The sequence below is a fragment of the Uranotaenia lowii genome, chromosome 2 (genome assembly GCF_029784155.1).
Source record: "Uranotaenia lowii strain MFRU-FL chromosome 2, ASM2978415v1, whole genome shotgun sequence".
NCBI classification, from domain to species: domain Eukaryota; kingdom Metazoa; phylum Arthropoda; class Insecta; order Diptera; family Culicidae; genus Uranotaenia; species Uranotaenia lowii.
The window spans coordinates 66,542,116-66,562,690 of NC_073692.1; the positions used below are offsets into that span (position 1 = coordinate 66,542,116).

General features: G+C 36.7%; 1 protein-coding gene across 1 annotated transcript in view; it reads left to right on the forward strand.

Moving 5' to 3' along the window:
* Positions 1 to 5,082: 5,082 nt before the first annotated feature.
* LOC129741502 (uncharacterized) overlaps positions 5,083 to 20,575 on the forward strand; it is a 16,895-nt gene continuing 1,402 nt past the window's right edge. The window contains exons 1-2 of the mRNA XM_055733243.1: positions 5,083 to 8,560; positions 8,861 to 9,047. Coding sequence (XP_055589218.1) covers positions 5,083 to 8,560; positions 8,861 to 9,047 — 3,665 coding nt within the window. The remainder of the gene's footprint in view (positions 8,561 to 8,860; positions 9,048 to 20,575) is intronic.

Consider the following 20,575-nt stretch of genomic DNA (forward strand, 5'->3'; position numbering starts at 1 on the left):
TCGTTTTGTAGCATAATTTAGTTTGAATCTTGTAAATTCGCACCTAGGATTACAAAACTTCCGCAGCAATTTCGAACGCTTCAGTCCAAGTTTGTCGAAGAGGAGGCCACACCAAGGGTACGAATTAGTCAAAAAAAACATCATCCCAAATTGCGCAAAAAGTACTAGATAACAGCCATATCAACGTCAGTACAGCTATGGAAACCAGATCAATCATATTCATTGGAATTCTTCTGTTTAAGATTCTTTGTCGTTTCCAGTTCAACACTCAGTTGTCGAACCCATTTTTTATCCATACATCACGGTATAAATACTTCCTTGCTCAATCTGATCCATTTATTAAATCTAGAACGTGTTGAATTTTAGTAATTTCTATTTTTTTTATTGGTTTCGGGAATTTCGACAAAAAGAAAAATAAGAATTATTCACAATATATGTATCGATGTTGCATGAAATTTCAAATGTTCTAAAATATTTTGGTGGCCGTTAGAAAGATAACCGTTAGTATATGTTTATAAAAGTATCTTTCAAAAGTTTCTCCTATTTACTAGTGACAACCCTTAATGATTTTGTTTGATGAAATTTTATTATAATGCTTCGCAAATTTTTAAGAAATTTTATGTTTAAATTTGTTTTGTAAACTATTTCGAAAAATTGAAGCATTTTACAATTTATTTGCTTTTTCATTCCATTGAAAGAATTTAAAGCACATTAAACTTTTTTTTTTTAAATTGAAACTTTGCTATTGAATTTAAAAAAACAAATGCAGCAATTAGCATGGTTAATATTATCATTCTACGAATTTATTGAATATTATTTCGATATACTCCAAAATAGGTACCCACTTCAAATAGCAACAACTGGTACCCATCTCAAACTCCTCCACTTGATGCGCATTTACGGACCACCGAAGGTGAATTCGTCTTCCAGAATGAGGCACAGGTACATACTCATCAGGTATGTAGCTCTCATTCTGTTTAGATAACGGAGAGCAATCATCTTCGTTTATGCAAAGTATTTTGATTACCTCCTGCATCGCTCTGTCCAATCAATGGCAAGGCTGGAGCCACTATTTCAGCGGGATGAAGAATGGTACAGGGAATCGTATTACTCTTTTCTGCTGATCAATTGAATGAACTCAAATCGATTTTATTTAAACATAACTTCAAGAAACACCTAGTTGCCCTCAATCGTTTAAAATATCTTCAACAATCTAAACCAATATTTGTTTTCCCTCTTCAGATAAATTGGCTGAGCAAAGCCGCTAATCGTATCACGATCATAAACCCAGAAAAAGAAAATCTTAACTTGTACCTCCTCAGAGATTACTCACTTTTCGCCTTTGTCCTACCAAAATGGTCGGTCCCTTTACGAACTTTTCAATCCAACACCCCATAAGCGGACAGACGAACCTGACAGCTCCAATCATCGATAAAACACTTAAAATCTAATTTATAGCGGGCTGGTATTATAATAATGTGATAATAGGCATAATATTTTCCTCTACAAATTGGACCCAGAATGAAAAACCGCACCGACCGAAGACCGATCGATAGAATCGTACGGGGTAGATTTTGTTTTTTTTTTTCGTTTTTCTCCCTCCCTGATCGGATCCAATCTGATGAACAACCAAATTTCGGTTGTTTGCAGAAGGAAGATGAATCGATTGAAGATGGGCCAAGCGTGAGCCGTTTTCTGGGACCTAAAGATTGCGTCCGTAAGCGACGAACCTTTTCTCAACTATTCTAATTCCAGCTCTTTAAAATTCCGAATAATATTATACGAAATTTCCTGAAAAAATATTTTTTTAGCTTTTCCTTTTTAAAGAAATTATTTTTAAAATTTTTAAATTTAAAATATTGCAAATCTAAAAAATGACGACCCCCTATTCGGAATGCAAACAAGTGTGTGGGAGAGCCACTATCAATGAATAGCTCGGAATAGCGCTTTTCTATTCCGATGGAATTTCGGCTCCCCCCAAGAGTAGGTAAAGAGAGCACCGTGTGTGGTGATTTGCTTTTTGAGGATATAAATTAAAGGATTATGACATCTGAAATTGCCTCCGTTATAGCGCGAACCGTGTGTGTAGATTTGATGGTGCAGAGATTTCTGCCGAGGCTTATGCAAAGATGATTTGTTTAGCGCACGCCCGGTGTCATCTTAGAGGAAAACGACAAAAATAACACCGTGAAAAAAACGGACCTTCTCAATGGATCGGTGCCGAACGATGATGGCAATTAGTTTTGATTGGAGGTGAGAGTTGTTCATGTTTAAGCCGGTTTAACGGTTGAAATATTTGTTAGTTTTAACGCAGACTGAGTGTTGGAAATATTCAAATGTTTCGTTCGGGAGCTTAGCCTGAAAACAAATTTGAATGAACGAATCTAATATTTGGAGTAAGCTTAATCCATACATGTTCTTTAAAAGTCTCATACTTATGTAACATATGTAATACTGAAGTCTTAATATTGGGTTGATTTAAGATATTTTTGTGTTCTTTCTAAATCATTTCTGTGCTTTTACAATATCGTTATTGAAAATTTTTGATATGATTTGTGATAAATATCTTAAAAATTCTGTTAATTTTCTTTGGCATTTTTGAAACAATAAATCATGTTTGCAATTTTTTAATCCTTTGTAATTTTGTCATTTTTGTCATTTTTGTCATTTTTGTCATTTTTGTCATTTTTGTCATTTTTGTCATTTTTGTCATTTTTGTCATTTTTGTCATTTTTGTCATTTTTGTCATTTTTGTCATTTTTGTCATTTTTGTCATTTTTGTCATTTTTGTCATTTTTGTCATTTTTGTCATTTTTGTCATTTTTGTCATTTTTGTCATTTTTGTCATTTTTGTCATTTTTGTCATTTTTGTCATTTTTGTCATTTTTGTCATTTTTGTCATTTTTGTCATTTTTGTCATTTTTGTCATTTTTGTCATTTTTGTCATTTTTGTCATTTTTGTCATTTTTGTCATTTTTGTCATTTTTGTCATTTTTGTCATTTTTGTCATTTTTGTCATTTTTGTCATTTTTGTCATTTTTGTCATTTTTGTCATTTTTGTCATTTTTGTCATTTTTGTCATTTTTGTCATTTTTGTCATTTTTGTCATTTTTGTCATTTTTGTCATTTTTGTCATTTTTGTCATTTTTGTCATTTTTGTCATTTTTGTCATTTTTGTCATTTTTGTCATTTTTGTCATTTTTGTCATTTTTGTCATTTTTGTCATTTTTGTCATTTTTGTCATTGTATGAAGCTCCGAGATACAGCGAGTTAACTGTTGAAACTGCCAGCATAAATAATCAAAGCCTACCAACCACACAGTCGGCCATGCACACATCGTTAAGCGTCGCGACGATTGCGTCGGTAGTCGGTAGCTCAATTGATCGCCTCGACGTCGCATCAGTAGAAAATGACATTCATTCCGTCACCGCCAGCCACTGTGTATACCCGGCAGAAATCAGGCCCTTTGTGTCTTGTGTTTTTTATTGTTGTAAAAGTTAGTTTAAGTATTAAATGTAATCCTGTAAAAGTTTAAATTTGTGTGGCCTTATTTGGAACGCGCCGATGACACCAAGAAATCCCAGGAGCAAACCCATAACCAGATCAGGAAGGCCAAGCTAATCGAGGTGTACAAGTGAGACGTCCCACCCTCCCGTTCAACTTGCATCCGTCGATGTTGGATTCAACCAGGCAGCAGGAAGTACAGTGAGCCCTCGTTTTGTCCGGTAAGCCGTGGTCGGATCCCACATTTTGGTCCTTCGAACCGGATGTGCACGCCGGAGGGACGTTCAAGGAGAACAACGTTGCCATTTTGTACGCCTCAGCATCCCATTCAACCCATGGAACAATAAGCCATCCGCCATTGGAAGTCAAGCTTGGCTTGGAAATTCGCCATTGCAACGCAGCCTAATCATCGATCATCCCACAAAGGAAGGTTAGCGCATCCCGGAGCCTGGAAGGCATCATCCCAATCATTGGTCATCGTAGCATCCCTGAAGTACTCGGCCTGGTACCTGGTCAGGTTCCTTACCCATATCCCACCCGAAGACGGCCAGAGTGTGAATAGCCAGATACAACCTTTTGGACTTTGGGTAAATGTATCAACTTTTGGTGCTGGAAAATATAATTTACACATTTATTTACATAAGATAATAATCTGGGTACGCATCCTCTTCAAACTACTACCGTATCCCTGATGTCATTGGCCACTGGGCCTTTGCTCAAATTGTCAGCCTGTGTCTGAAGTTTTTTTTTGATTATTATTGGTCGGTTAAGTCGGAAGAAACGAGTCTACACTGTTGTGGCTAATATCGTTGTGTTAATTGCTCTGCCGTTTCGATTATTTTGACCGATATTTTTGGAGATTTCCCCGTTGTGCGAATTTGAGAATGGATCGCTTTTTACAGTAAGCTGCAAATTTATTGTTCGATTTAATGATTGCTTAGATTTTGGATTTTACTTGAATGGATGTTGCGCTCATATGATACTATTGTTATAAACTAGTTATTTGAGTTTTGTCGACTTTGAATAAGAAGTGTGGCACACTGGGCAATAAAGACTAATCAGTTGTCGGGAATTTGCAAGACTTGTATAGAATTTCGCTCGGATTTATGAAAAATCGGTAAAATAAAAAGAAATAACTAATCATTTAATGAATTACCTATATGTTGTGGATTGAGTCTGAACACTACAAATTGTGTGGGGAACAGTGAGACATTATTCATAAGAATTTGAGTCGGAGATAGCTGGAATTGCCTGAACTTTGAGCTATTGTGTCGGAACTGAGTTGGTGAATTTTAAGGAAATTTAGACGAAAATAATTTGTCAGTTTGTGTCAGATTTGGTACAGTATTGGTACAAATTGTAAGATTTGATCAGATTTGGGAAAATTTTGGTACATACTGTCAGATTGAGTCGGATTGTGTACAATTTTGGTACAAATTGTTAGATTGAGTTGGATTTGGTACAATCTTGGTACAAATTGTCTGATTGAGTCGGATTTGGTTCAATTTGGGATCAAGTTGATCAGTTTGAGTCTTTCAAATTCTTGTGTACGTGTCAGTGATATTTTGAACAACAGCAATGCCGGCTTCTGCGTCAACTACTAAAAGGGCGACAGGAGTTGGGTCATCCTTGAAGGTACTGAATACTAAATTGAAGCAAATTCAGACTGGTGTTAGCCACATTTGGCGATTTGTGGAGGACTTCAAGGAAGATTCAGTGACTACTGCGATTGAAGTTCGGTTGGAAGAACTGGAAAGCTTGTGGGAGCGATACAACGACACCATTATCGAGATACAATCACATGATGACTACAAGGCAGAGGAGGATTTCAGCGAGAGGGACGGCGCTGAGTTTAATGATCGCTATTACTTCGCGAAAACTTTCTTGGTGGAAAGAATAAAGGAAAGGCAGGAACCAACGGACTTAAATCAGACAGTTAGAGGAAATGAAACCATGAACCAATCAACGTTAGATCATGTGCGCTTACCCCAAATAAAATTGCAGACATTCGATGGTAATATCGACGAATGGCTGAGTTTCAGAGACTTGTACACATCTTTAATACACTGGAAGACCGATCTCCCTGAAGTGGAAAAATTCCACTATTTAAAAGGCTGCCTCCAGGGAGAACCAAAGGCATTGATTGATCCATTGAAGATTACCAGAGGAAATTACCAGATTGCGTGGGATTTGCTGTGTAAACGATATAACAATAATAAACTGCTACGTAAACGTCAGGTTCAAGCACTTTTTCAGCTTCCAACTCTCACGAAGGAGTCCGTTACCGATCTGCACAATCTCTTAGAAGGTTTTGAGAGAATTGTGCAGACTCTGGACCAGATCGTTCAGCCAGGGGATTATAAGGATCTCCTGTTGGTCCACATTCTCTCCTCACGTCTCGATCCTACGACACGTAGAGGATGGGAAGAAAGCTCAGCAACCAAGGATCAAGATTCGGTCAATGATATGACGGAGTTCCTTCAACGACGTGTTCGTATTTTGGAGTCATTGCCAAGTAAACCCATAGAGCCAAGAACTACGCAGTTTACACCTTTCACTAGACAGAAGCAATATCCAAGGGGAAGTTTCACCTCGGTTCAAACACCAGTCAGATTGTGCGTCGTGTGTTCGTCAGACCATCTCCTATTCCAGTGCCCTGTGTTTCAGAAATTATCCGTGTCGGAAAGAGAAAAAATGGTACGAATTAATATGTTGTGTCGGAATTGTTTCAACAAGGGTCACAGAGCGTCAGAATGTAGATCCAAGTTCTCTTGTCGTCATTGTAAAGGACGGCACCACAGTTTGGTTTGCTTCAACGCAGATAAGGTCGCAACGGTGCATACCAATTCACAACACCTAGGAGAATCATCGGAGCCCATGGAAATCCATCAATCATCAGCCAACCCAGTGTTAAATGTAGCCGCTACCGATGTGCAAGCCTGCAACTCAGCTCAGCATCACTCTTCTCAGATTCTTCTGGCAACTGCAATTGTCGTTATCGAAGACGATTTCGGCAATCAATACTCAGCACGTGCGCTTTTAGATTCTGGGTCAGAAAGTAACCTTTTGACAGAGCGGTTAAGTCAAAAATTAAGAGTTTCGAGGGAAAGGGTGGACATATCAGTTATTGGAGTCGGTCACGCTATCACAAAGGTTAAACAACGTGTTCAAGCCACTGTTCGATCTCGGGATTCTGGGTTTACTCGCTCGATGCAGTTCTTAGTTTTGCCAAGGGTAACAGTTAACTTGCCAACAACCTCAATCAATGCTGTTTTATGGAAAATTCCAGAAGGAATTCATTTGGCGGATCCTTCCTTTTACGTGTCTGGAGAAGTAGACATAGTTTTGGGTATCGAATCCTTCTTTGACTTCTTCGATAGTGGGAAAAGGATCGCACTGGGCGATCATCTACCAATGCTAAATCACTCGGTCTTTGGATGGGTCGTTTGTGGAGGGATTTCTAAGCCTATACAGTCCACTCAGGTTCTCTATAATACTCACACGTCGGAAGAATCCCTAGAAAACTTGATGGCTCGATTTTGGTCCTGTGAGGAGATCGAGTCAGCCCATTCGTACTCTCCAGAAGAAGCTAAATGTGAGGAGTTATTCACGCAGAAGGTTCACCGCGGTTCTGATGGTCGTTATTCAGTTTCGCTACCGAAAAATGAAGACGTTTTGGCGCATTTGGGCGAGTCTAAGGAGATCGCAATGCGACGTTTTCTAGCCACGGAGAGAAGATTATCGAGAGATGAAGGCTTGAGGTTACAATACGTTGCATTCATGGATGAATACCTCAATTTAGGCCACATGAAACAGATTGATGAGTCAGATTTGAATTTGTGTCAGATATCCGAAGTCAAAGAGTCAGTTTGTGATGAGAATGTAAACCCTGGATTGAGATCACGATTCACTTCAGCACAACCGTCAGAATTTGAGTCAGATTGTTCGAAAAGGTCAGTTTCTAAGTCAGATTGTGTAAGAAATTCCGTTTTGAGTCAGAAGTCGGTAAAACGATGTTTTTTGCCCCATCACCCGGTAGTTAAGGAAGCCAGTACGACAACTAAGGTCCGAGTAGTATTCGATGCATCCTGTAAAACATCCTCAGGGGTCTCATTGAACGATGCCTTGTATGCAGGACCGGTCGTACAAGAAGACCTGCGGTCAATTATTCTCCGTTGTCGTACCAAACACATCATGGTGGTTGCTGACGTTGAGAAGATGTTCCGCCAAATAAAAATTGATTCGAACGACAGTCCTCTCCAATCTATTCTTTGGAGATCATCTCCAAGTGAAGTTATTCGGACCTATGAACTCTGTACAATTACTTATGGAACCAAACCTGCACCGTTTCTAGCTACGAGAACCTTGCAAAAGTTAGCCTCTGATGAAGACCATAAGTTCCCTTTGGCATCGCAGGCCATTCTCCAGGATACGTATATGGATGACGTCATAACGGGAGCTAATACCTTACAAGAAGCAGAGAGATTGGCATGCGAGTTAGAAGGTCTAATGGCTGCTGGAGGATTTCGTCTCAGGAAGTATGCTTCTAACTGTCCAGAGGCTCTTAAGAGCATCGCAGAGGAAAACCTAGCCTTGAAACAAACAGAAGGCATCATTCTGGATCCAGATCCAACTGTTAAAACCTTAGGACTTACTTGGATGCCTACGTCCGATGTTTTTGCGTTCCAATTTGCCATACCGCCTTTGGAAGAAAACACTATCTTGACAAAACGCCGAATATTGTCCATCATCGCAACCCTATTTGATCCTTTAGGGCTTATAGGAGCCACTATTACAACGGCTAAGGTGTACATGCAGGTTCTGTGGACGTTGCGCAATGAAAACGACCAAAGGCTGGATTGGGATCAACCTGTACCTTTCACGGTGGGCGAGCAGTGGAAGAACTTTCACGGGAACCTACACCTACTCAACAACATCCGGATTCCACGATGCGTTGTCCTCCCTCAACCTACGCTAGTGGAAATTCACTGCTTCTCAGATGCGTCCGAAAAGGCCTATGGGGCTTGTCTGTACATTCGGAGTCAGAATAGGCAAGGTCAGTTTATGGTAAGACTTCTTACATCAAAGTCCAGAGTGGCTCCCCTAAAAACCCAAAGCATTGCCAGATTAGAACTTTGCGGAGCTCTTCATGCCGCAGAACTAATGGATCAGGTAAAAAGGTCGCTTAAATTTGAATGCAAAACCTTCTTTTGGACTGACTCGACATGCGTGCTGCATTGGTTAAACTCCGCACCGACCAATTGGAACACGTTTGTTGCGAATCGTGTAAGCAAAATCCAAATTATCACTGTAAATTGTAGCTGGAACCATGTTGCTGGAAAACAAAACCCCGCAGACCTAATTTCACGGGGAATTTCACCGGAAGCTATTGTCACCAATGATTTCTGGTGGAAGGGCCCAGAGTGGTTGAGCAAAGAAACGGAGCATTGGCCTTGCTCACATCCGATATCGGAAGCTGGAGAGGAAGAGCGGAAGAGGAAGGTGGTTGCGAACCCTGTAGCCGAAGATTCGCCATTCAGTCGGTGGTTCATTTCCCATTTCTCTACTTACACAACTCTGGTTCGGTCTACAGCAATTTGGCTTCGCCTTATGAAGCTCTTGAGAAAACGATCAGAATTTCAAAATGGGTATCTTCGCGCCTCTGAGATCAAAGAATCTGAAAACGTGTTAGTTCGGTTGGTTCAAAAAGAGAGTTTTCCAGAAGAAATCAGTCAGCTTCAAAAAGGGCAAACTGTACCTAGAAAATCCCCTTTGCGATGGTTCAATCCCTTTGTTCAAGAAAATTTGATAAAACTTGGCGGTAGACTAAAACATTCAAATGAGCCAGAAGGTTTCAAGCATCCCTTAGCATTACCAGCACGTCACCCATTCACAGAACTTCTGTTTGAGTACTACCACAAGAGATTGCTCCATGCTGGTCCGCAGCTGCTGTTGTGTGCTGTACGACAAAGATTTTGGCCCCTTGGGGGAAGGAGTGTAGTCCGAAATATCGTACACAAATGCATAAAATGCTTTAGAGCCAAACCCTCACCCGTCGAACAGTTTATGGGGGAACTACCGAAGGAGCGAGTTACGCAGTCACGTCCATTTAGCAAAACTGGGGTAGATTATTTCGGACCAATTTATATTCGTCCTGGTCCTCGAAAGCCCGCCACGAAGGCCTATGTAGCATTATTTGTATGCCTGGCTACTAAGGCAGTCCATTTAGAGCTAGTCTCTGATCTTTCCACCGATAGATTTTTACAATCTCTGCGCAGATTTCTTGCTCGTTGGGGAATGGTTACGGATATTTATTCCGATAACGGAACAAACTTTGTTGGAGCGAAAAATTATCTCCAAGAACTGGTAACCCTAATTAAGTCCACACAGCACAGAGAAACCGTATCAAAACATTGTGCAAATGAAGGCATCCAATGGCACTTAAATCCACCTCGCGCACCCCATTTCGGGGGATTGTGGGAAGCTGCGGTGCGTTCCGCCAAATACCATTTGCTCCGGGTCATGGGGGATCATGCACTGTCCTTTGAAGACATGCAAACCTTGCTAGTGCAAATTGAAGCATGCCTTAACTCGCGACCATTAACACCACAATCCGATGATCCAAATGATTTAGAGCCGCTTACTCCCGCACACTTTTGGCTTGGGTCCTCTCTCCAGGGTTTGCCAGAATACGATTTGAGTCAGATGCCTACAAATAGATTGAGTCAGTCGCAAATAGTTAGGAAAAAATTGCAAGATGTTTGGGTCCGCTGGAGGAAAGAATATTTATCTCAGCTGCAGGCTCGAACGAAGCGATGGAATAAACCTGTCAGAATTGATGTCGGTAGATTGGTGATTTTGTGTGACGATAACATTCCACCAATACAATGGAAGATGGGCCGAATTACTGAAGTTCACCCTGGCCAAGATGGTATAGTGAGGGTGGTCACATTAAAAACGATGAATGGTTTCAAAACTAGAGCGGTTGAACGAATTTGTCTTCTTCCCGTAGAGCCCATTGATGAAGATAGAGCAAAGTTGCCTGATGTATGAGTCGGTTCTCCTTTTTCCACACCAGAAGAGGATGCTTTCTTTTATTTTCAGAAATCCGTTATTTCTGGGTGGGCGAGGATGTATGAAGCTCCGAGATACAGCGAGTTAACTGTTGAAACTGCCAGCATAAATAATCAAAGCCTACCAACCACACAGTCGGCCATGCACACATCGTTAAGCGTCGCGACGATTGCGTCGGTAGTCGGTAGCTCAATTGATCGCCTCGACGTCGCATCAGTAGAAAATGACATTCATTCCGTCACCGCCAGCCACTGTGTATACCCGGCAGAAATCAGGCCCTTTGTGTCTTGTGTTTTTTATTGTTGTAAAAGTTAGTTTAAGTATTAAATGTAATCCTGTAAAAGTTTAAATTTGTGTGGCCTTATTTGGAACGCGCCGATGACACCAAGAAATCCCAGGAGCAAACCCATAACCAGATCAGGAAGGCCAAGCTAATCGAGGTGTACAAGTGAGACGTCCCACCCTCCCGTTCAACTTGCATCCATCGATGTTGGATTCAACCAGGCAGCAGGAAGTACAGTGAGCCCTCGTTTTGTCCGGTAAGCCGTGGTCGGATCCCACAGTCATTTTTGTCATTTTTGTCATTTTTGTCATTTTTGTCATTTTTGTCATTTTTGTCATTTTTGTCATTTTTGTCATTTTTGTCATTTTTGTCATTTTTGTCATTTTTGTCATTTTTGTCATTTTTGTCATTTTTGTCATTTTTGTCATTTTTGTCATTTTTGTCATTTTTGTCATTTTTGTCATTTTTGTCATTTTTGTCATTTTTGTCATTTTTGTCATTTTTGTCATTTTTGTCATTTTTGTCATTTTTGTCATTTTTGTCATTTTTGTCATTTTTGTCATTTTTGTCATTTTTGTCATTTTTGTCATTTTTGTCATTTTTGTCATTTTTGTCATTTTTGTCATTTTTGTCATTTTTGTCATTTTTGTCATTTTTGTCATTTTTGTCATTTTTGTCATTTTTGTCATTTTTGTCATTTTTGTCATTTTTGTCATTTTTGTCATTTTTGTCATTTTTGTCATTTTTGTCATTTTTGTCATTTTTGTCATTTTTGTCATTTTTGTCATTTTTGTCATTTTTGTCATTTTTGTCATTTTTGTCATTTTTGTCATTTTTGTCATTTTTGTCATTTTTGTCATTTTTGTCATTTTTGTCATTTTTGTCATTTTTGTCATTTTTGTCATTTTTGTCATTTTTGTCATTTTTGTCATTTTTGTCATTTTTGTCATTTTTGTCATTTTTGTCATTTTTGTCATTTTTGCCATTTTTGTCATTTTTGTCATTTTTGTCGTTTTTGTCAGTTTTGTCATTTTTGTCATTTTTGTCATTTTTGTCATTTTTGTCATTTTTGTCATTTTTGTCATTTTTGTCATTTTTGTCATTTTTGTCATTTTTGTCATTTTTGTCATTTTTGTCATTTTTGTCATTTTTGTCATTTTTGTCATTTTTGTCATTTTTGTCATTTTTGTCATTTTTGTCATTTTTGTCATTTTTGTCATTTTTGTCATTTTTGTCATTTTTGTCATTTTTGTCATTTTTGTCATTTTTGTCATTTTTGTCATTTTTGTCATTTTTGTCATTTTTGTCATTTTTGTCATTTTTGTCATTTTTGTCATTTTTGTCATTTTTGTCATTTTTGTCATTTTTGTCATTTTTGTCATTTTTGTCATTTTTGTCATTTTTGTCATTTTTGTCATTTTTGTCATTTTTGTCATTTTTGTCATTTTTGTCATTTTTGTCATTTTTGTCATTTTTGTCATTTTTGTCATTTTTGTCATTTTTGTCATTTTTGTCATTTTTGTCATTTTTGTCATTTTTGTCATTTTTGTCATTTTTGTCATTTTTGTCATTTTTGTCATTTTTGTCATTTTTGTCATTTTTGTCATTTTTGTCATTTTTGTCATTTTTGTCATTTTTGTCATTTTTGTCATTTTTGTCATTTTTGTCATTTTTGTCATTTTTGTCATTTTTGTCATTTTTGTCATTTTTGTCATTTTTGTCATTTTTGTCATTTTTGTCATTTTTGTCATTTTTGTCATTTTTGTCATTTTTGTCATTTTTGTCATTTTTGTCATTTTTGTCATTCTTGTCATTTTTGTCATTTTTGTCATTTTTGTCATTTTTGTCATTTTTGTCATTTTTGTCATTTTTGTAATTTTTGTAATTTTTGTCATTTTTGTCATTTTTGTCATTTTTGTCATTTTTGTCATTTTTGTCATTTTTGTCATTTTTGCTATAAGCTCTCTGGTCTTTGCTTTTTGCCCTTTGTGTTTTGCTCTTCGCTCTTTGCTCTTTTCTTTTTTTCTTTGCTCTTAGCTCTTTTCTCTTTGCTCTTTGCTCTTTGCTCTTTGCTCTTTGCTCTTTGCTCTTTGCTCTTTGCGCTTTGCTCTTTGCTCTTTGCTCTTTGCTCTTTGCTTTTTGCTTTTTGTTCTTTGTTCTTCGCTCTTTGCTTTTGATTCTTTGCACTTTGTTTTGTTTTCTATACTGCTCAGCTAGTTCAAGGCTAGCTATTCATAAATTTCTAATTTTTAACTAAATCAATTTCTGTATAACGAAATGATTTTTCGTGTTTTTTATGTTTAAATTTTTCATGACTTTTGAAAAAGATCCCTTTGTTTTCCTCACGTTTATAAAACACAACGAGTTGAAATACGTTAGGTAGTAAACAGTTGATAGTTTAAAAAGTTATTCATTCAATCTTTGATTAGGTTGAACCTTTGGGACTGTTAATTAACTGGTGTGGTACTTATTTGTAATGTTTACTTTTTTAAACAGGTTTTGCTTTTTATTCGTTCGCTCTTGAATCGATACGGTCTTGAATCAAAGCTATTTTTTTCATTTTTTTGTCAATGTTCCAAACCGTTTGTTGGCATGCGCGTTCCATGTAGTTTATTCGGCCGTTCATTCTCGACGGTATGAGTCATTCTTGTTTGGAATCCTGCTGACGCTTTCGACGCGAGTTGAAATATGAGAACAACCTGTTCAGCAGTTGAAGGGCAGTTGATTTGGATTTGCTGATTAAGCGTGTTTATGTAAAAAAATTATTCATGTAGTATGAAATATGAGAAAATAATGTTCATGATTGTTTCAAAAATCAACTTTCGGCTGCTCGAAAAGGCATTACCGAAATATATCGATGTCATGCCTCAGCATACAAACCTCCTAATTGTGGCACTTTCACCTTTCCGAAAGCATGCTGCCAAATTCAAAAGTTCAGCTCCTTAACTACCCCTTACAGGTTATGAAGAATTGTGGGCACCATCTCATTACCAGAAGGGCCTCCATTTGATGGGCCATGTGCCCCGAAACCGATCACCTCGAATGGCCACAAATCGGTGTAATAAACATGATCTAAATATCAAATTTATTTACGATAAAGACTTTATTATAGTGATTACGAAACGAAACGATCGAACAGACATCTCGGGGGAAGGACAGCAAACGGAGAGCAAAAAAAAATGAATAGATATAACAGAAATAGCGCTTCTGCACCATAAGGCCAGGTCGACTCCTAACAGACTTGGGAGTTAGACGTTGTCGTTGAAACTTACCGCCTGCCGTGCTTGGGGTCATCGTCAAAAACCTCCTGAACACGGACCTAGGCTCGGTATGCTAAGCTCAGGTTCCAACTCATTCTCTGCCACTACACAGGTTTCGCAGGTCAAAGCCCAATCGTCTGATTACCGATATAGTTTACTATTCTCGGCCTCGGCAAGGGGTCTTACAAAGTTATTTTTTCTGTCCATTGCTCGAATCTCGGCTTCGATTCAGGTTGCCAATAAAAATGCGATCGAACGTTATGAAATATGCCCGGCATAGTTATGTGCGAGCCGAAAATAATTTATGGCAAGATGTGATTGAGATATCGGATAGCATTCAATTAGTTTATTGGGATGTGCCTCGAAAAATTCATTCAATTATTTGGTTTTTGCATCAAGTTTCATGTATATTTATAAGGTTTTATTTGATAATTGAGTTAATTGTTTAAAAGCTTTTTGTGTAGAGCAACGTATGTATGATTATTTATACTATGATAATTAAATTAGCAAAGGCTAGAAAGCTCTTTATTAAAATAACATCTATAACAACACGCACAAAGAGTCCGAAAATTCATTTTTAGGAATTTTCATTTTCAAAGATAATTTATTCCGATAAAACATGGAATAAACTGAAAGAAAAACACATACAAACACTTCAGGTCTATACTATTCCTTTGCTCACTAGAAGGTCATATGAAAGATTTGAGCGATGACAGGGTTTAAGGTTTGTTAGTTTTTAAATGGCTGACTAGCAAAAACATCGTCAAATTTAAGTTATTTATATGGCTCCCATCATGGCCGTAGGAACGGGGGGGGTTTTGGGGGTTAAACCCCCCCCCCCATGAAGGTCCAAAAATGCCAAGTGAAATGTTCTTCTCTACACTCAAATTCCAAATTTTTAATCAAATTCTGATGAACGATTCAAAATGATTCAAGAGTAACAATCTTGATACAGAACCAAAGTCAAAAACCTCGAAATCATATCCCAGGTCCACAAATCTAGTTCAGTTTTTCAAAAAATTTCTCGCATGTTGATTGAAATCTAGACCCAAATATCGAATTTCTATAACATATTGTCCAGATGTTGCCCGATTTTGTGCACTTTATTTGCAAATGAAAATTTAATTTGATTAATTTGAATCATGTATTTGGTTTTCCAGTTTTTTAAAGCAAATTTCATCAAAATTAACATGAACGATTTTTTGGAAATTGAAACATGATTTCAAATTGACTGCTGTGCTTAAAAAAAATTGTCCAAGTATTTTTCTACATGATTTTTATTGAATAATTTGGATATTGGCGGATATTGGGGAAAGTAACCCTAATTTGCACGGCACGTTTATTGGCGGAATATCTGGTAAGATTGCGTAATTTCGGATTTTTTGGTTCTTGCTTATAAACATTAAATTTATCAGTGATCAGATTTCGCATTCTTTATTTAGTGTTTTGTTCTTGAAATCCAGTTTGGATCATCATCGGAAAAACCCTGATTTGAATCTTGGTTTTGCATTTCAAACCCATCATTTCGGAATGTAATAAGACAAAAAATACAACTATCACAACATTACAACTTTTAATTCTTTTGCTTTATTGGAACTTAAGAAAGTTTCATAATGGTGATCCAGAATTGAAAAGTCTGAAACAGTTTCATCATTCGCAATATTCATTTAGATTTACAAATTGAATTTCAAATAAATAACTTGAGATAGAATTCATATCAGAAGCCGAAAATTCAGAAGTCAAAAAATTCTTGTTGAGTGTTCGTACACAAATTTCCCTTTCCGTTGAAAATTGAAAGAACTAAATATCTGGAACTTAGATTAAAAAATTGTTTTCAGATTCGGAATTCAGATTTTGAATTGAGGTTCAAATGCAAGGTCCAGATCAAGAATTGAAATAAAAAACTCAGATTCAGATTTAGCTCGACCTTGTATAATAAAGATGAAAAATACCATCGTGAGAATTTTATTAGAAATTCAAATTTGCGGGAGATTGCAGTTTCATAGTTTAAATCCTGGATTTAAAATTAAAATTTTATATTCAAACAAAGTCAGTTTGGAAAAAACAAACCTGAATAAACCACAAAAATAAAATAAAATTTGGATTGAATTTGAAGATTGCGTTCTTTAAAAAATCTAGATATCAATACTCACAGCATTTTAATTATACAATATACGATTAATGATGAATTTCAAAAAACTTGTACTTATTCTTCAAGCAAAAATTAAGCTATAAATTGCATTTAATTGGTTTGTTAGCATTATTTATAAAGCAAATTGTTTAGAAACAAAGTTCAAAACTGAATTTCTTGATTTTAATCCAGGTTACAAGCGTACAAAATAAATCAGATTTGAATTGCAAACTTTATCTCTTATTTTAAATTCCGATTATGTTGTGGTTGAAAAGAATAAGCTTATTCTTTGCTAATTTAAGTATTTATATTAAGTTTTCCTTTAAAATGAAATCATGAAAATCCATTATTTATTTTCAAAATCTACAAAACAAAATTGCAACTTCCAGGACTTCATTTCGAAAGTTAGGCTTTTGAATAAATACCTTACTTTTATTGTAAAATAAGTCAAAGCTGAATAATAACATACAACTTCACATTTTTTTATATTCTTTATGCATGAATTGTTCAAGCAAAAATGATAAAGGAAAAATGTTGTCACCAAACCCCCCCCCCCCCCCCCCCATGAGCCGGTTCTTCCTACGGCCCTGGCTCCTACGGCCCTGGCTGGTTATGAAACTTTATAGCCATTTTTATGACCATAATTAAGGTATTAGCATCGAATGGCAAAAAATGTGCCATTTTAATGGATTCACAATTATTTGAAAATATTTTCAGGCCTATTTTCAATCAATTCCATCATGTTTGAGGTGTCATTATGTCATTTTTTACACTGTCATTTTTTGCAAAATATTTTTAATTTTAATTTGTCCAATTAAGATAAATATTTCATTAAAATTTCCTTATTCTAAAATTTTTGCTAGGCATTATTATTTTAGATAAAATACTATTTCCTACAAATTTGTCCTTAAATCTTGACTGGCAGTGGAAAAGATGCTCATAAAATGGTTAAAACATAGCTTCTTTTGTAACTTATTTTACCAGATCATAGTTGGTGTAAAAAATTAAAAAAACTGAGAACTCACGGAATCGAAAAAAAAAACAAAAATTGCTAACATGTTTTATATAAGCTTTATAAAGCTGTGGTATTGAAAATTACCAGCATAATGATTTGATCGAAGATATAAAAAAATGTCATGACTTTTTACCAACAAGCCAGATTTCAGCTTTATTAGAACACTGATGAGGCAAAGAATACGTATTTGCTTTGTATGAATATTAATGCAAAAGTCCTAACGAAGATGAGCTGACCGTCGTGTGCTGAAAGCTGAAATTGTTACTTGGGTTTTAACCAGTTTTTTAACATAGACACCAAAAATATAGATCTTCTGTTGGACCAAGCTTCATACGATTGCTCACAAAAATCATTAGAGTAGTATACTAAGCTAAGTTTAGAAGCATAGCTCGGGTTCAGTAGCAAACTTCTTTCATAGTTAGCTTAAAATCCAAAGATGAATCACGACCAAGATGTTAGTTTGGCGTGCAGCAGTGACAAAGTATAAAACTGAAAAATACCCGCTATGGAGTCGGAACTTTTCATTGATGCAAAATATCGCCCCCATGTTAGTCATTAATTTTCACCTCATGGCGGCTTCTTGAATCCAATATATCACCATTGCATTGCATTGTGCCGCACCGAGCGACGTCGGCTGGAATCAATGTGCGGGCGATTTGAAATTGAAGACATTTATTTGTCACTCCAGATTGCAGCTTCTGTCCCATTTTAGTCTTTGCAGGCTCCCGGCCGCTGTTTGGAAACTCTTCTGGGGAACACCATCCAACAGTAGCTGCTCGAACCTCGAATGTCTTGCTCAATTCTTTGATTCCTGCAACAATCAGTCTCTCGAAACATTTGAAAAGTGTCTTCAGGATGTTGCATAAAGCGGCACCTTCTACACCAATTATTATTGGGCTCACAGAAATCGAAAAATGCAGCCGCAGTCCAATATTGATGCAGGTCCCCGCAAATAAGAGCTTCAGATTCAGATCACAAACCATGTCATGTAGCATGTAATCAAATCGGACAAATTTGATCACCGAATCTGAAGCTGAAGCTGGCAGCTGTCCGGACCAATCAATTCGACAATGGCAAATCCCCCGGATTCGAGGTGATTGTGATATGATTGAACTTTTGCTGGCCAAATACTACATTCAGTGTCCAACCGGGGCACACGACGAGTGTCTTATTTGGGTGGGTCTTGTCGTGGGGTGATTTGTACAAATAAACACTTCAATCAATTAGAGCACGATCTTCGATCGGTGTTGAAATCGAATGAAACTATTTTTTTAAGTGATTGTGTGAAATTATTACAAATTTGATTTTTTTTTAAAATCCCGATTTTGTTAAAAGTTTTGAATTTATAAAAATAATTTCATAGAAATTTAATTCTTTTGGAATATTTTGAATAGACCGAAGCGCCGAATCTCGTGCAATGACAAGACTCTTACATAGAGTATGATTTCAAATTTGTGATCTATATTTGACAGTCGTCATGCATATAATTCAACAGGTCGATGATATGCTTTGAACTCAACAGAATGATCGAAAGTGCTTGGAAAGACTTTCAAAATTTCGGTACCCTGAGGTAAAATAATCCTAACAACAGACCACAAAAAATCAAAGGCACGTGCTCAACAACACGAGCCCGAATTGGTGAAAAGTAAATATTTGCTTGGTCGATGATTTGGAAGTATACACTTTTTTAGAGTTATCTGGCGCGCAAAGAATCGTTTGATTGGCAGGTTCAATAATGGCTAGGAAGGGGCTTTTTTCGTGCCCCACGACGAATCATCAAACTACAGTGAGCGAAATAAGAATAGCACCACTATGTGTTTTGCTTGTTAAAATATGAATGATTGAAAATTACGAAAATTTTCTTCCACAGATTGTTCTGAATTGCTTAACGGATAAATCAAGCATAAGTTTACTTTTTTTGGACGTTGAAATTGGCGTTGAGGACCAAAAATGTGAAAAAGGGGTGCGAAATAAGAATAGAACCACTTGAGTTTTTCTAACAAAAACTAGATTATTTTCAAAAAATTACTGTGTAAAAGTGAATAATAAAGCTTCTACGAGTTATTTGAATAGAAAACTGCATTTAAGGAGTTTTCCAGAATTCCAAAGGATTTCAAAGGTTTTGAAATGGGGGTTTTAAGAGATGCTCCTCTAGCGTTAAGGAATTACATATTTGAGCTGTAATTCTTTATCAAATTACTAACTTTCTTCATTAAAATTACGTGAAATGATGAAACAAACATTCGGAATTTATGTTTGAATCAGAAAAAATAGGTTGGAAATAAAAAACTTTGATTTTGTTCAGTAAACCACATTTTTTTCCAGTTTCAAGTCGAAGATGGCAGCACTATCTTGCAGTTAACACCAAATTTTGTCTCAATATTGATTTTCCAGGTTAATTTAGGCCCATATTCATCATTTTGAGGTATTTTCCCATTACAGTTTTGTGGAAGTTCACGCTGCAGAAAGCTTTTCCGGATTTGCAAAAACATCACCAGCACAAAAATGTACAACCGCCAAAATTCCTGCTCATCTCAACTTCCCATTCAATTGCAAATCATACCAATAATACTGCTAGCCGTCTGGTCCATCAAGCTGCATCCCAAAGTATAACTTTATTCTGATAATCGGTCCAAAAAATTCATTTTAAGCGACCTTGATGCAATTCTATTTTTTTGGATTTAGTGATCTTAGAATTTCCAAAGCGTTCACACGGTACATGTATTTATTTCTTGACCAAAATCATCCAGCACTCCCTATTAATCCCAGATATTCGAAATTTGCATGAATTTGGTTTAATGGCAAGATAGTGCTGCCATCTATGACTTAAAATGTGAGAAATAGTGTTTGATTATTAAAAAACATTAGTATTTTCTAATTCCAACCTGCTTTTTGGATTCAAACTTAGCCTCAAATCTATGTTTCATCATTTTGCATCGTACTTATGAATGTTAATCAAGAAATCAAGCAGTTTGATAAAGTTTTATAGCTGAAATATCAAATTCCTTAACGCTAGAGGAGCATCTCTTAAAACCCCCATTTTAAAACCTTTGAAAACCTTTGGAATTATGGAAAACTCCTAAAATGTAGTTATCTATTCAAATAACTCGTAAAAGCATTATTATTCACTTTTACAGAGTAAATTTTTAAATCTAATCTAGTTTTTGTTGGAAAAACTCAAGTGGTTCTATTCTTATTTCGCACCCCTTTTCCACATTTTTGGTCCTCAACGCCAATTGCAACGTCCAAAAAAAGTAAACTTATGCTTGATTTATCCGTTAAGCAATTCAGAACAATCTGTGGAAGAA